Source organism: Nicotiana sylvestris, chromosome 3, assembly GCF_000393655.2.
Source record: "Nicotiana sylvestris chromosome 3, ASM39365v2, whole genome shotgun sequence".
NCBI lineage: Eukaryota > Viridiplantae > Streptophyta > Magnoliopsida > Solanales > Solanaceae > Nicotiana > Nicotiana sylvestris.
The window spans coordinates 154,366,817-154,383,895 of NC_091059.1; the positions used below are offsets into that span (position 1 = coordinate 154,366,817).

The 17,079-nt window shown below is 37.9% G+C and overlaps 1 protein-coding gene across 1 annotated transcript; it reads right to left on the minus strand.

Annotated features, from left to right (window-relative positions):
- Window positions 1-690: 690 nt before the first annotated feature.
- On the minus strand, window positions 691-12,578 carry LOC104216027 (serine/threonine-protein kinase TIO). Its single transcript, XM_009765988.2, has 23 exons — window positions 12,436-12,578; window positions 12,045-12,156; window positions 11,865-11,939; window positions 11,563-11,655; window positions 11,335-11,409; window positions 11,099-11,191; window positions 9,634-9,697; window positions 9,395-9,479; window positions 8,975-9,047; window positions 8,823-8,891; window positions 8,657-8,737; window positions 8,470-8,569; window positions 8,242-8,391; window positions 7,203-7,341; window positions 6,537-6,708; window positions 6,125-6,223; window positions 5,518-6,039; window positions 3,431-4,534; window positions 3,012-3,245; window positions 2,251-2,394; window positions 1,994-2,074; window positions 1,692-1,880; window positions 691-1,277 (listed from the first exon to the last, which is right to left on the minus strand). Exons 2-23 carry the CDS (start codon window positions 12,132-12,134, stop codon window positions 1,032-1,034), a joined length of 3,978 nt encoding a protein of 1,325 aa, XP_009764290.1. The 5' UTR covers window positions 12,135-12,156; window positions 12,436-12,578; the 3' UTR covers window positions 691-1,031.
- Between the last annotated feature and the right edge of the window lie 4,501 nt (window positions 12,579-17,079).

Here is a 17,079-nt window from a genome sequence, read left to right on the forward strand (position 1 = left end):
ACCGTGAACAGTTCTTGAGCATTTGTTCCATGTATACTGTGAAACACGTTCAGATTATGTAAGAAGTGGAGAAAATACCTTATCCCAAAATCAAAAGGTCGGTAGCTAAGACTCTCGTTTAAAGATGTAATAAATGACAAGAATTGAACCAGAATTAAGAGAACAATCATTTTGAAGAATATTTGGTGCGTGAAATACCACGTTGAGGTTATAATTTGAGAGTATTACAGCTATGCTTGCATTCATAGCCTACCTTAGCATAAGAGTTTTTAAGTTCTAGACAATGACTCACAGATTTTACACATGATATCATAAAAGTTATGTATCATTCAGTCAACAAGATGGCGTAGATCACATTTGAATAGCAAAGACTGATATGAATAAAAATTGTTGCCGAAGAGTTGCTGTTTTGTATTAAGGCAGTGAAGCAACTCACTTTCAACTTCATTCAGCTTCTCCTGTATTGGACATGGTCATGTTTTCAACCAAGACAATTCATATATCACGTGTGGTTCGGAGAGGGGATGAAAGAGGGGTTATCTTGGCAGAATTCCTTAATTTAGTTATTGCGCCTAACAGCATTAAATGAATGAATAACAAAAGGAAAATGGGAATTACGGTCTCTCATGCCAGTTGTTACAAAGAATGAGCTTTAGTCCAGAACAATCAAAGGAAGGATATTCGCAGAGCTTTGCAAAAGTGGACCAATACATATTATTTTCTTCAAGTGAAGACTAAAAGCATTATATCCTTACTGCACAGACATAACTGTGAGAGGTAATGGAAAACTGCCCAAAAATTTACTTGATTCTAAGAATGTTTCCATATATGAACCGCATACAGAAATTTAATAAGTTGGTAGATACATATATTTACCAGCAACCAAGTCATTGATGACCTTATGTTGCTTCAATTGTACAAGAGCAATTGCATGATAAACCGACTGAGCGTGCATCAACCTTTTCATAGTGGCACATGAGAGATGAGCTTCAATTCAGTGGCTGGCAGATTTCAAGCAAATCAATGATCAATTATACTTCTGCAACTTTCTTAACGATTACAGCGGCATAATTAGCTATCGTTGAATCCGGTGACTGCTGAAGCTGCCTAACTACTGGAAATAGCTCGGATGATCGAAGGAATTGTCTGCAAGGTGGATGAGCACACATCTTCGCCAGAGAAAATAGTGCAATCTTTAAAGGTGACTCATTTATTGTATCTTTTCTACTGGGGCTCAGAGCTACGACAGAACAGTCTGTCACCAGCTTAAGTAATGCCTGGAGAAAAAGAACCATCAACTTTGGTAAAGGAAGTTTGCTGAACAAATTCAGCATTCTCTATTAGGATAGAACAGGCAGTTAAGGCATAAGGCATTTGCATCAGGCACTCAAAACTAGTATAAATCTCGTGGCCTTCTTGAGCCAAGGGTCTCCTAGAAACAGCCTCTCTGCCCCTCGGGGTAGGGGTAAGGTCTGCATACATATTACACTCCCCAGACCCCACTTGTGGGATTACACTGGGCCGTTGTTGTTGTTGTTGTTGTTGTACTCAAAACTAGTATAAAGTGATATGAATATGAAAATATTCTGGTTTAGAAACAATATCTTTGCAAATGAAAAGAATCAGTAGGTTTAGATTTGCTATGCAAATAAGCAACGACGAAGGTAAAACATGATAGGGGCATGAAAAACCTGCATGGCTCCTTTAGAAACAATATCTCCGCAAAGCTTGTTGGAGTTGCGGACAAGATTACTGAGTGCCCCAGCAGCATTGGCCTTGGTTTTGTCTTCCTCAGCTGAAAGCAGCAGATATGAGAGCTGAGGAATGGATCTCCGGAGCTCATCATACAACAGCTCATTATGATAGGCAGCATTGCCAATCTACAAATGTGGAAAAGACCTTAATCAGCTAACCATTTATAACAATAGTTTGACAAAAATTAAAAAGATAATTTGATTTTATCAAACAGCTAGGAAGCAAACAAAAGCTTTACAGCAAAGCAAGCAAACTTCCGCGTTCTTTTGTCAGAATCAGCACAGCGATCAATGAGAAGACTAGTGATGCCACGTTTTGCCTACAAAATCAGCAAAAAACAATTGAGAGTTGGAAGAGAAAGATAGAATTAGTATATGCAGTAAATTCTAGAACTGTAAAACCTCAATAGGAAGTAATGCTGAAATTATAAATGAAAGATCATTTTGGTTTAAACTCAATACAGATGAAACCACAGGTTATACAGGAGGGCGTTACCAGCGAAGCATAGAAATAGGAGCTGTGACGACACATATTTCCTATAGCACTGCATGTTTTGGCACGCACATTAGGATCTTTATCGGTTAGGAACTCCTTAAGATACTCCAAGATATCTGCCCCATCAATGTATTCATAGAAGGCCTGGATGCATATGTACAGTTAGAATCAACATCAGCATAGTTATGAAAACTTATGATACAATCAGTCTCTTCAATGATATCCGTATCAAATAAGTACCACTAAATGAGTCCACGCACAATCCGTATCAAATAAGTATTTCACACTATCTACAAGGTTTAAGAGTAAATTTTTTTTTACTAGACTATAATATTACGTTCAATATAATTTTTAAACACACAAAAATAAACAAACCCTAGCAGTTAAGCACTTAAAACGTATACTCAACTTCAAGCTTACTTTTGACAAATTTAGTTAACTATGACTCATACAAATCCAACTTTAAAGGTCAATCATTCTTAATTTCCACATATTGCCAAAAGAAACTTCGGAATAGCATAAGAGGTATCAAGGAATGTTTAAATAATAATCAAGGATACATCAGACAAGAAATTAAACAGGCAGTAACATGTAAAACATAGAGAGAGAAAAAAGAAAGCACAGCCAATGGCATTATAAACAAAGTCAATCTTTAGCATTCCTGTACACCATTCTTTGACTTCTACTAACCAATGAAGAATTAAAAGTCACGAAAGTTCACCATCGATCAACTAAGAGTGTATGCCCAGTAAAGAATTGACCTTATCCATGCGAGCTAAATCTGAAACAATCATGAGAACATCTAGAACGGCTTCTCCGGGGCATGAACCATCCAGTAGAGACTTCATTCTCCTTGGATCCAGCAAACCTTTACCCAATAGTTGAACAGCAAGAGGTCGGTAAGCCGTCATTTTGGCAAGAAATGCAACAGGCCTGGCTTTATCTTTGGATTCCATATGTTCCAAACACCGAAGAATAATGCCTGGAACTCCTACCTGCAAGCATAAAGTGTGGAGAATCATATACTGATGACACACACTTAAGAAGAGTTTGACCAACGAATATCCTTTTAAGAAATTTGGCCGATAAACTGCAAACCACACTCAGAAACCTTATCCTTCAAGTACACAATATTTCAAGTAAGATTATAAGAGTTTGAAGGGAAGATACAAAGTCCAACCTCCAATAGGATTTGAGTATACTTTCCCAAATGTGATTCAATTGCTTTCACCATGTCTCTGTCTTCAGGACAAACTCTTCCACCAGGTGAACCAACATTAAGGAGAAATCCACTATTCACTGAAGCAGTAGCAGATGGCAAACCTAGACCATTCTGTACAGCCACAAACGGAAATGCCAAAAGATCTATAACCGCATTTATTGTATCCCTAACCCCATCCACCCCGCCACCGGGTCCACTCCAAGATTTGACTAGCTTAAGATGTATGTCCAATATCAAATCAGATATGACCTTGACATGTTCCATCTTAAGCAATATATGACGAAAAGTTGATACTCCCCCAGTAAGGCATTGGCATAGTAATGAAATGCTCCATGCAACTCCAATTGGTGATAGCTCAATTTGGTCTTTCGAAAAATTGGATTCTTCAGAAGAGACTTCTGTAATGTTGTTTGTCAACAAATCAATAAGCAGCTGTGGAATACCACTAGCACAGGAGTGTTGCACAGCCAATGGTCCTTCCTTCTTCAGTCGTATGTCCAATAACCCAATACATCCATCTCTTAGGCCATGCCAATGTGAAAGCATTCCACTAAACATACTTGTTCCATCTTGTTCATTAGCAGGATTCCTAAGGTATTCACATAGCTTGGCAGTCCTAGGGATCATAGGCACAGCTATGTCAAGAATGGCAGTTTCAACTGTGCAGCCAGTTTCAAGAGACAGAATGGATGCTAGAGCTAGCATTGCAGATGCAGAATGAGGTTGGCATAATGACTGTACATCAGCAGAGAAATAATGTGCAAGGTCAGAGAGCCGAGTGAGCTGCTTTCTTGAAGATGTAGTGAGAATGAACAAGGCAGAATTCCTTCCTGATGACTTTAGACATTGTGCAATGGTGGCAAGAAGAAGGCTTAAGTGCAGAACCAAGGTGTTTGCTTCTCCGCCACGTGCTTTCTTAGTTGATGACAGTACAGAGAAAATCTCTGAAACAATAGTGCCGTCGCCTCCTCCACTCACCACTGTAGTAACGGGAAGAGAACTAGGCAGACCACAGAGGATATTGGCAACAACTCCACTATGCAAGCAACACCTCAGAACAAGCTGAAAAGAAGAATAAGTTAATAATTTTGACATGTGACAGCACAAGATATCAGGATAAAGGCACAAAATATAGCTACTTTATTCAACGTCTCATGCACCTAACCTTCTTTCAGGATGCGTGTGAAAAACAGAAAACAAAATATATTTTGATGAGATGTAATAAGCCAATTAGCCGTTTGTTTAAAGAGTGTGCCAGTGTTATTGAAAGACATTGCTTCGTTGCTTAAAGAAGCGAAGGGAAGCAAGGGGGCATCACTTCATAGAGATGTCCGCTTCAAACAATGATGCGCAAAGTAAACCTGAACATGTCAGTTCTTTGAAGATCAACTTTGAGGAGTTGGATTAATATTGGCATTATTATTATTGGATACTGAGATCAGTCATTTTAGTTGCAATTTGACCATAATAATAGTAGAGTCATTTGTTTGTTACTTTAATGTCATGATTTGTGCTCACTTCAAAGAAGCACGTGCTTCACTTCTTGTTATTCCCTTCAAGCCCTATGGACCTTGTCCTGCTACTTTGAGCTGACACCCGTTATTCTTCCCTTTCCCGTTACATCATTAGATGTCATGTTTAGGAAAAATGTAGAGAGCAATCTTGCTTTACTACATTCGCTTGAGCGGGAATAAAAGTACTTAAGCAATCAACTATGCACGACCAGGACCACCAAATAGATCTATTGGTCAATGGCTCCAAGGTATAATGATAATGGCACAGGACCTTTCAACAAATGTCAGTTAATAATTGTTCCAGAACATTTTGCTAAGAAATTATTAGCCTGGAGATGGTAAAAGTTAGCTGAGAAATGGACATTGGTGGATTTGTAAATACAACACACACAGAGAGAGAAAGAGTAGAGGAAAAAAAAAGATCCAAGTTCCTGTGATTCATATGGTACCTATCCACAAAAATCCAACAGCTCCAAACTCATTAAGCAAGTTCCAGTAAAACATAGTAAGTGAAAACAAAAAGATAGATACCTGTACTCCAGCGCAGATAGAAGGTTCAAGACGTTGATGCAGACAATAATAAACAGCAACCTGTATGGCTTTGGACCTTAGAAATGCCTTTGTCATGGAATCAATAATTTTTGTTGAATCCCTACCAAGTAATGGACCTCGCTCATGGTCCTTGATGTCAAGTCGATGTAAAGATGGACTTCGCAAACAGCTAATTGGAAAATGATATCTATTATCTCTTAGAGAAAGTAGTTCAAATGCGTCCACCAGCAACCAAAGAGCCCTGCAGGCTTCAGCAGCAGCTCGCAGTAAATTTGAGGAACCTGATATGAGGTTAGACCCTGATGTAGCTAAGCACAAAATCAAAAGGTCCACTATGCCAGAGCTGGTAGCATGGTCTAACAGTTCTTTGAGAGTTCCTATAAGGGTTGGCGGAGAAGATGATACTTTAAGAGCCTGAGCCACTCGAAACAACATAGCTGCAATGCAACCAGTTGACTCAGACAAAACTCGACCAGAAGCATCATCCAGGTTATTTATCACCTGTACATTAGTATATAACAGTTAAAAGAAAGCAAGTATAAAATGGAGATATCAGTGCACAGTTTTCCAAGTTAGGAAACGAAACCTGCGAGTACAATTCATGAAGTGTTCTCCAATGCCCTTGAAATGAGCCTCCAATAGCACCTCCACAGATATCTAACAGTTTTCTGGTGACGGAGAAACTCTGCATTACAGTCAGACCACGTTAATCATTAGATTTTAAGGAAGCAAAACAGCACCAGCAATATTATTGAAAATTTGTTTTGAAGGATACACGGGTTATTCAAAATTCATAGCGAAACGTAGCTCTCTTTTCATATTTTAACACTTAAGTTTGGACAAAAATTAAGCACAAAGTTTGAGATTTTAGCTATCTCATTGAAGTCCAACGTAAAGATGTGCAATTATAGTCCACAAGAAGAGAAACCCATATCAGAGCAAAATCTCTTCCTCTTTTACTTTGGTCTGGTAAGTAAAGATCGTTCTCATGAAATTACCCTCATCAGCAATTCAGTTCCATTGGAAGACCTGATTTTAAGTACAGCATAAGTGAAACCAAGAAGGACACATATAACTTGATCAAGAGTCCCATTTGAGTTGATGGAAGCTGCTGCAACTAAGTTCGAAAGGATCCTAAGCGATTGGTTTAATTTGATAAAATCATGATCCCTGTGCAAGAAACAAGCAGGTTAGTAATATCAAAACTCAAAAGTAGCAATTTTGTGCCTACTTACTTCAACCAGATATCAGTTCTTGTAACCATCAAATGTTACCAACCTTGGCTTGATAAATGATACCAAAGTCAAACAACAGCAAGCAGCGAAAATTCTCTGAACTGATCTTCTAATACGTGTGACACATAATATCAAAACCTCTGAGAAAGTAAATTATATCTTTCTCCTTTAAGTATTTACAGACATGCAGATGGAATTCATTCTAGTAGCATTATTGCAGCAGAGGGTGACGGAATCCCTCAATATGAAAAACTCTTTCTCAATTGGAGGCAAAAAACAAGGTGAATGATTTATCTAGAGTAACAAAAACTGGTCATTTGGACTACCTGCTCGTTGAACAAATATGTTTTACAAATATCATGTAAAATATACAATATCATGTCTAATCATGAAATAAGATGCTGCACACCTCTTATACAGAGTTCTTACCTGCCAGGAACTTTTGATTCTTCACACAAGTTTCTTAACGGAACCAAAATAGCTGACAATGCATCATTATCTTGCCCAATAAGTTTTGCACCCTTGACTGTTCGGGAGTTGCTTTCCAGTCTGCCCAAAACTTGACAACCTGAGAAGATGGCATATATCATGGATATCGTACACATCACAAATCATGGAAATCTCACACGGGGCTACACATAATAAAATAAGGGATGTGATATAGGAGAATTGGTAAAGATTGCTTGATCCTCCCCTCCGGAAAGAAACACAAGAATGACTAACAGAAACATATGAATGAGATATCATAAGTAACTAAGCAGTTAAAAGCATGATCAGAACTAACTTGTGAGTGAAATTCAAATGTCCTAAGAAGCTAAGAAAGACGAGCTGGAGAAACTGACAGATGAAGAAAGATCTATTACTTATCCATATAAAAATCAGATAAAGAATAGTGTTGTAAATATTATATTACATGTATGCAGCGGCACAGAGCCTACTGACAATTCTTCAAAAAGTTGAACTTTCTGTTTGTCCTACGTACACACGAAACTCTAACTGATAGGAGCTAATGTACCTCAAGGCAAAACCTGGTGGCTTTTTATCCCGTAGGGGTGCGGAAGAAGAAAATGATCAGTTACTTACATGATCAGAAACAAAAGAGAGTAACTGTGGAGCCACTACTGATTCAATTTAAAAAAGAAAATTAAATGAAAGTTGTGGCAAGAGTTTAGTTTACTCCTTCCATCCTAATGTGTCATGATTTAATTTTTTCTAAGTGAAATTGACCTTTTCAACGTTCAGGAACTAATACTAAAATTTTTTTAAATAAAAAATATATATACAGGTCATATATACTAGATTACAATCGGCAAAGAGGTAATACAAGAATGAAGCTCTTCCTTTATTCCTATGTTGAAAACAATTGTATCAGCTGTATTGATGTAAGCTCATAGAAAGCCTACGATTTTGCAGCATGATCACATAAGTAGAAAAATATGTCTAATCTACCTAGCAGAACACAACTTACCTGACTGTACAATATCATCAGGCTGTGAGAAACCTGGGAACTCCTCTGGTGAAGCATTGACAGTGACGTTGTCTGGACTTTTCAAATGAACATCAGTCTGAAGGTTCCCAATGTTTCCATTTGCACTGACAGCTTGAATATGACTTTTACCTGAAGTGGTATCCTTTGAGATAGATGAATTGGGCAAAATTAGAAGTGCATGTGCAATATGTTAAAGGATGGACTTACTTTCGGGACTTGCAACATTCAACTGAGTTGATTGAATATCTCCCTTTCCCCTCCAAGTTGCATCAGATCCCTTTGCAGCAGCTGCTGCAGTACGAATCTCCTGTTATTTTGATAAATTGTTCCATTAATGAAAGACCAAAATGGAAGATTAGATATTATTAGCTTGCTTTTCAAAATCTATAGGTACCCTGGCTTCCACATCCTCCAATGTTTCTTGAACAAATGGATGCTCAAGAAGTGCAGGCCAGGTCAGTCTATTCTGCGGTACCTGATTCACAGAATTGATCACTAGATCAAAAGTAGGAAGCTAAAAATATAGTAGTGCAAGGGCTTTTATATTTATAGATGGAAACCTTGTTAAGCAGGCCCTTCAGAAAACTCTTGAAGCTTGAGCTCATATTGTCTGGATACTTAACTGGGTCCTGAGTACGAGTGCGATTACAAGTTAATGGTCTAATCAATCACAGGTCTAGATCCAAAATCTACTCAAGCATAACCTTGTTACCTTGATGATGTGGCGAACAAGAGCATAAACTGAATTAGTATAAAATGGAGGTTGACCAACAAACAGCTCATATCTGCATAAAATCAGCTGATCAAATTCATATGGAGAAATAAAAATATGCAGAAGAAGGAAAGAAGCCAATAAAGGGTATAATTGGACTAGTCTGTAACTGTTTTCCTTGTCAATGTATGATCATGTTCTTATTCAGACGTTTGTTCCTATTTTAGAAGGTTCAGATTCTTAATGCCGCCAAACTGAAAAGTTTGTTCTTTTTTTTTCTTAGCAATAGAGGAGCTCATTTCATCTAACAGGAGTCAAGCTTCCCTCCAGCTAGAAGGCAATTCTTTCCAACAATCACAAAGAATCTTAAAGTTACTCAAAACACCGAAAGAGTTCCTAAATTAAGTAGATGTCACATACAAGATAACACCAAGAGACCACAAATCAGCAGTGTGGTTGTATGGTTGTTCTCGTACCAATTCTGGAGCCATATACAATGGTGTACCTAAGAAAATGCAAAGAAGACAGAGATCAGGTAAGGAGTGGATCAACAATAGCTTGTATCAGCCACTTTTTTGGGAATGTAGCTTGTATCAACCACTTGATGTCCATTTATAACCGGAAACTGAAGCAATCCTACTAAGTGAGGCAAAAGTCACCTTTTATGGATCGCAAAACTACTGTGTTTGTGGACATGGCTCGTGCAAAACCGAAGTCACAAAGCTGTTAAATAAAAAATAAAAAGAGGGAGACATGAGAAGATAGGGTTATATCTTTACTGCTGAACACAGAGTACAATAAGAACCAAGTTATACACTGCCATATTATCCACAAAAACATGAAGATAAAACAAGCTCAAATGCATTTCCAGTATCATCGCAAGTTCTTATTATGTAATAATGCTTTAACAGATATTGCAGGCTAGTTGTCATATAGCCACAGAACATACCAATGAATAAGCTAAATTATGTTCCCTCAAGGAACTAAAATAAGACTAGATCCCTGGCAAAGAAGATCACTTGAATGTATGATGATAACAATAATTAAACAACAACTATGCTTCAATCCTAAATTAGTTTGGATCGGCAATAATAATCTATACGAATTCTAAGTATCCACGTCACTCCATTAGACGCTTCTCTATGCAATATTCAATAATTGAAGTTCTATACCAAATAGAAGCTCTTTAAATTTTCTAGTAGCGTATAGATCTCTTGAATACTCCAAAACTCCAAGTGGACATTGAACCTAAAGTAATTGTATCAACATGACTAAATCTTAATCCCAACTTGTTGGTATAGCCTATGTGGATCTTTTCTTCCATTTTGCTGTATTTTGTGCTAAGGTTGCTTTCACGAATTCTGAGTCTTTCGAGACAACTTCTTCTCATCTGATTTTAGGTCTGCCTCGTCCCCTTTTAGCACCTCCGATGAATTTCACCCATGTGGACCGATCCTTCTAAAGATCTACATGGGACATGACCAAACAATCTCAAGCGACCTTCTCTTGTTTTATCATCTAATATCTATCTATGCTACTTGCACCTTTCGCCTGATATGATTATTTCTAACCTTATATGACAGCACAGCCATCTAAATATACACATTTATGATTCGCTCATCTTGTGGATATGTTTAGGTCCAACACCCACTCCCATATTACATTGCCAGTAGGGCAGTTGTTCTAATACGCAAAATGCAAACCTCCATTCAACATATTAGAGGATACACTGCCTTTCTGCCACTGCTTCCGGCTGAGCTTAATGATGTCAAAATATACTAACAGAGGACTGATGGTGAATAAAGAATGAATAGAGAACTGTATGGTTTTCTTTTGCTTGGGTTTTGTGCTTATGGCACTGTTTTTCAATTTCTAGGTGTGCTAAGAAAGACATTACTCATACACAATCATAAACCTAAAAAGAAGGAACTTCTGAGACTGCATGTAACATGAAATCACAACATTTTGAATGGCCAAAACTTTATTACAGAATTGGCTAAGTAAGAGATCATAACTAGAATAACATCCATGAGAAATAAACACGTCAATTATGTTTTTGTAATATCTAATTGTAACACAATTCCATGAAACTATTGGTTCATATAAGAAATTAGTATAACCAACCTTGACAATAGATCCAGCACCAATGAGAATATTTTGCGGCTTCATGTCACGATGTATTATACGATTTGAGTGTAAATAATGCAGTGCTCTTACCTGAAACGAAAAGAAAAAAACAGTTAAATGAATAAATAAAATATATAACATGGGACAGTGGTGGAATTCCTCCACATATAAGTAGTCGATAGAAGAATAGTAATGTTTAGATATAAAAGAAATCAAAATTTTCTGTAGATTACCAACTGCTTTGCTATTGCTTGGACTTGTTCTTCAGGAAGGCATTTATCGTCTTCAAGAATTTCAAACAGCTCACCCTGGATATGATAGGTTTCGTTAGTCAGCAATGCTGCCCTGCTACTACGGGATAGAAATTCAATACGTCTTATGCATGTAGACATGGAGGAAATGCATATGGCACTGTGACCTAACATTTGGAAGAGAGAGAATAGAGAGAGGAGACCGATTACTTGAGCAAATTCTGTAACGACACAAAACTCCTGCGGGCTTTCAAAAGAATCGAGCATTGCTATAATATTTTCATGCTTCAACTTTCTTAGAATCTGCACCATTTAAATAACCCCCTTCAGAGAAAATAGAGACAGTGCAAGCAGAGCCTCAAAAAAACAGTAATCAAGATGAAACATTAAAACTTATGATCGAAGAGCAAGCATAAGCGTCCTGTTTCAGCAAAATCCGAGGAAATGTTTTTTTTAACCACATTTTGGAGACCTAGCGAATGCCCAAAGTATGGTAGCACCACAGAGAATACCTCAATTTCCTGCCTTAAGTTGTGAATGTCCTTATCGCTTTTCCCATGTTTCGGAATAAATTTCATGGCAACCGTCTGAGAGTAATCAAATTTAAAAGTAAGAATGACTAGCAAAAGCACTAATAATCCTTATCCTGAAAGAATAACAAATAGTCTTGCCTAAGAATAAAAAAAAAGTACCTGGCCAGTAAACTTTCTCCTCCCTTTGTACACCTTCCCAAAAGAGCCCTCGCCCACAAGCTCTATAACATGGTAGCTCTCCACACCCATCTTAAAAAGTAGATGAAATTTTCTGGCACAAAAATGTACAAATATTTATAATTGATCCAATAAATTCTAAAACCTAAAATCTTCACAATTGTTGCAGACAGATAGCTATAAATTTAGATCGAACTGCATCAGAGCTGAGGGGGTAAGTCAAAACATAGAGTTTTTTTTCTGCATAAATATGTACAAGTTAATTATCTATTTCACTGTAGAACTAATTTACAAGTTCAAGACTAACAATTTCTCCTCTCTACTAACTAATGAATCTAAATCCGAAACAAGTGAGTATAAGTGGAGAATTTACCTTTTATTGATGAATGCCTGCACCACCCGGCGTGTGATGAACTGGAATATATATGAAATTCGAAACGGGAACAGTGGATTTTGGGTGTTTTAGGGAAGAAATGAAGATGTTAGAATTTAGATGGAGAGGGGATTTGCGTTTGAAATAATACCATACGGTCCCCTCAAAACCTTTTCCCGCTTGTCAAATTTTTATTTACTCATATTTCGAGAAAATGACATAAATGGTCCCTTATGTTTGAGGGTATATTTACAACAATCCTTTAAATATACGCTTGAGCACTTTTGGTCCTCTAAGCTTGTTAACATTGAATATTTTTTGTCTCCATCAAATATTTTAACAAGCTTTGGATGTTAGATATAATGAAAACTGTGAAATAGAAATAAAAAAATAACGAGAAACAACACGAGAGTTTTGCAAATTCAATAAGCGCAGTACCCAAACACTACATTGAACACTAAGAATAATTAAAATAACAAGCAGTGTATCTCAAAAAGTGCACCTGATTCTAAAAAAATATAACAAAGAATAGCAAAAACTACACCTCCAAATGTGAGCTCATGTTAAATCTTTTTTTTTTCATATTTTCCATTAAACATGATTAATATAATTTAAATAGTTGAAAGAGAACAAAAGTGTTCACTTTTGAAAAATTTAAATAACCAAAAGTGCTCAACAATATATTTAAAGGGTCAATTTGAACCTATTCCCCAAAATAAAGGGACTATTTTTGTCATTTCTCCTTTTTTTCCGAGTAAAATAATGTGTAGCCATGTATAATTTAAAATCCTTTCTTCTGAAGTTTGCATAAGTTTTTAGAATGTGACATATAACTCTCTTTAATTAGAAAACATGTCAGGATTGTTTGATTTAGAACTAAGTTATACCAGGATTAGTAATGTGTAGATTGTAATACAAAGAATATTTGTTATCAGACGTTTGGTTCACTATTAAAAATTGAATATACATTGTATAACTTAAATTTGTATTTGGTTAAACTGCACAAGAGTTTAAAAAGTGATTTGGGGAGACCCTCAATGGCAGTTTTGTCATTCAAGTGCTTATGTATAGTTAACCGTGATAGTGTTATTCCACAATGATTTCACATAAATAATACCGGTTTATAAATATATGAGTGCTTAATCGTAAAACGGTATAGTTGAATTTGTAGCGTGGTTTATAGACAAGCGAATCGATTTGATCCCAAAATAATAAATTATATAAAATACAAGACTTAGCATTTGAAATCGAGATATGATAGCAAATAGCTTAGTTCCGGAAGCAGAAATTCCGAAAGCAGTAATAAGAATATTAATAGACAGGAAATAAAGTATTATTGAGCTTTTGAACAGTATGTAGCATAAGCTTATCATAAAATTTATGTCATTTACAATGGCTGTTGAAATTACTATTTATAGCTGCACCTAGGGACACAAGGTCCTAAAATCAAGCCCCTCTTAAATGACAATTAGGGGAGCCTTTGATGATTGTGTAATTACAGACCATGAATGCCAAAATTCTCTATAACGTATTTAATATTAAAGAATATTCTTCATTGAATGTCATCGGCAACAAATATTCATCTATCTTCATTAGCATTATTCCCTTCGGGTCTTCCCGGTGCCAGTCGAACCCGCTGTCCTCGGTCTTGGTTTCTTCTTGCCTCGATTTCCGTATGCCTCCAGTTTCACGTGTCACTTTATTATTCGAGTATTTAGTACGAACCAATTTTACCCTATACACATATTCCCCATGTTTTCCTGTGGCACGTATTTGTGTCATGGGGAAGTTGGTGAAGATACCTTTATTGGCGGAAAATTTTCGGATCCCCTCTGAAAAGTTTCTGACGTTTGATTAGACGCACATCTCTCCATATTTAATGCCCCGAACACTCATCACTCCACGATTTAGCAATACTTTCGCCGGTCCTCGAGGTAATCATGGACACAATTTTAGCCGCCTATTCCTACTTATACGCCTCATTCTTCTTCTTTTACACTTCACAGTTTTTCAAAACTCTCTCAACTTATTTGCACTCAACTCTTTCTTGCTTTTAATCTTCTTCTTCAAAGAACTCTTATTATCTTCTGCTAATCACGGCCTCCTCCTCCAAGAACTCAAGCTCTCTAAAAAACAAAGAAAGCTCCAATGATGTTTCCCCTCCTACGGTGAGCACCATCATTCCTAGAAGGCTCAATACCGTCAAGGATTTTGAAGAAAAGTTTCCTCCTACCAACTCTTGTACATGGGTTGTTGGCGTATATCCTTCTTCCATCCTTCCTTCTAGCATTCCTGATGTGAAGGAGGATTGTGGTTGCCATGGTCTTAACATTATCGCTCTCGATTTGGCGAAGCGAGTAACCTTCCCTAATAAGGGTTTTACATACGTTTACACGTACCCTTTTATTTTGGGCCCATTCTCATTATGTGGAAGACTTGATCCTATAATCTTGGAGTTTCGCTACCGGTATGAAGTCTGCTTGGCACAGGTGAGCCCCTCTGTATGGCGGATGATAGCCTGTCTACAGCGGCTATGTCAGGAGATAGGGGAAGAGCTCTATTTGGCTCGCATGATGTACCTTTACTCCCCCAAGATTTTTTTGTGGGTGAGTGATAAACTTTAGCAAACGTAGCCACCATGCTTTGCTCACTAGCATAGATGATGACACCGACCGTAGATGAATGGAGCGGTTCATTGTAGTTTCTACTAGGGATATCATCCTGGCCACAACTCCATCTTTCCTTGATTCATGGGCTCGTACATGTAAGTTCAACGTCTGTCTTTTCTCTAATGAAAGATTGTTTCATGCTGTTACTGATTCTTCTCTTTTTATTATTTCAGCAACTCGATAGACACTACCAAAGGTGGAAGACATGGACCAGTAGGTCCAAAAGATTTTGAATATTACCACGTTTGAGACCCGTCGGTGGAAAGAACTGGCCCTCAAATGCGGATGGAAGGCCCAAAATCATGGTAAGTTGATTATCAAAACTAATCTTGTTTTTACCTTATGTATAAGAAGATTAATTAACTTCTTTTTTCCGTTGAATTCAGGTCTGTCACAGGGCTCTGTTACCATCCCCAAGGAGGATATTTCGGCTGATCCCTTAGAGGTTGTGAAGTTGTCTAAGGAGGCCTTCACTCGAACAAGTGTCATCGGACCTGCTTCTAGTGTAAGTGCTTCCTCTCGGATTCCCCGACCGGAGAACAAGCAACCAATAAGGCGACGTTCCTCTTCGGCCGAGGGCAAAATAAATAGGTAAAGAACGTCTCACCCGAGCCAACCATTGTGGTGATTGATGATGATGGGGAAGCCAATGATGAAGAGGCATCCCTACATATAATACAACGATCTTCATCAGATCTTCATCAGCTCAACAAAATTCTCAAACTAAAAATCTTATAACACCAACCGAGGATGACGTCCAAGCGCTCCAGGGAGAGTGTGACTTAGTAGAGAAGGCCAATTCTCACTTTTGAGTCCTAATCGCTACTCCTGATACTGTAAGACTGGGTACCAGGCCTTTTCCATCTTCGGTTAATGAGCAACCAACAACCAGCACTGCTTTTGCCGCAACTTCTTCTTAACCCACAATGACATCAACTTCATATCCTTCTATGCAGTCATACCTCTATCAGCAGTAACTACTACATTAACCACACCAGCCGCAAATACCCGAGAGGAGGATGTCCCCCCTCCCCAGAACATTGGAATTTGGGGCACAACTATTCGCCCCCTATGTAGATCTCATAGTAGGAGGAGCGTCTCTCTTTCGGTTTCTATTGAGTGCCATCTACTGTCCTGGCTTGTGGAACTCACCAATTACCTGAAGCCGCTGGCTTCAGAGAAAAATAAGAAGAAAATACACTCTCTTCCGACGGAGTGTATGATAAACAATTCCATGCACAATACCGGTATGATATCTTTCCTTTGTTTTATTTTGACTTGTTATTATAGGATTTCTGATTTGATTTTTTGCTTTGCATGCTAACTTCCTTGCTTCCAAGGGCCTTCATAAGTTGATCCTCGATAAAGAAAGACTCACGTCTGAGCAGGATCAACTGTTGGCCAAGAGGGACCAAATTGTTGCTCGTCTCCTGGCACTGGAAGCACAAGTTGCCGAAGACGGTGAGTTGGAGGCTCGGTTGCAGCAAAGCGAGCAAGAAGTTATGGCCCTTAGCCAAGAAGCTTACCAGTTAAATATACAATTTCAAGAAGCCAAGTCTAAATGTTCTGAGGTCCAGAATGTTGTTCTTGTTGCTGCTGAGTGCAAGTCTACCTCTACTGAGAGATTGAATAATTTGGAGGTTGCCTTGAACTCCAAAGTTGAAGAGGTTGTTGCTGCTGAGGAGAAGCGTGACCAGATGGAGGAGAAGTATATGAGGGTCATGGAACACAATAAGGTTCATATCTTACTATTCGTGATCTTGATCTAGGCTTATTACCGTAAAGTCCGAGAGGGATAGCCTTTCGACCTAGGTTGACCAGCTTAAATTAGGGATCCAACGCTGAGCGGATTCCATCACTGTTAAGAAGACACATTCTATGTATAGAATGAGGAGAAAACCCTGGAAGAGTCCAAAGCGGGAGTCATTGATTTTGATGTCGAGATCGCCAAGGCCCGTGAGCTGGAGTCTACTAC

Bases quoted from the DNA above. Each gene is read 5' to 3' on its own strand.
- LOC104216027 (XM_009765988.2), bottom strand. From the start codon at position 12,134: ATGGGTGTGGAGAGCTACCATGTTATAGAGCTTGTGGGCGAGGGCTCT. The intron at 6,709-7,202 runs GTAAGAACTCTG...TTTCTTGCACAG, and splicing joins GAATCAAAAGTTCCTGGCAG to GGATCATGATTTTATCAAAT. The intron at 6,040-6,124 runs GTTTCGTTTCCT...ACTAATGTACAG, and splicing joins TTCATGAATTGTACTCGCAG to GTGATAAATAACCTGGATGA.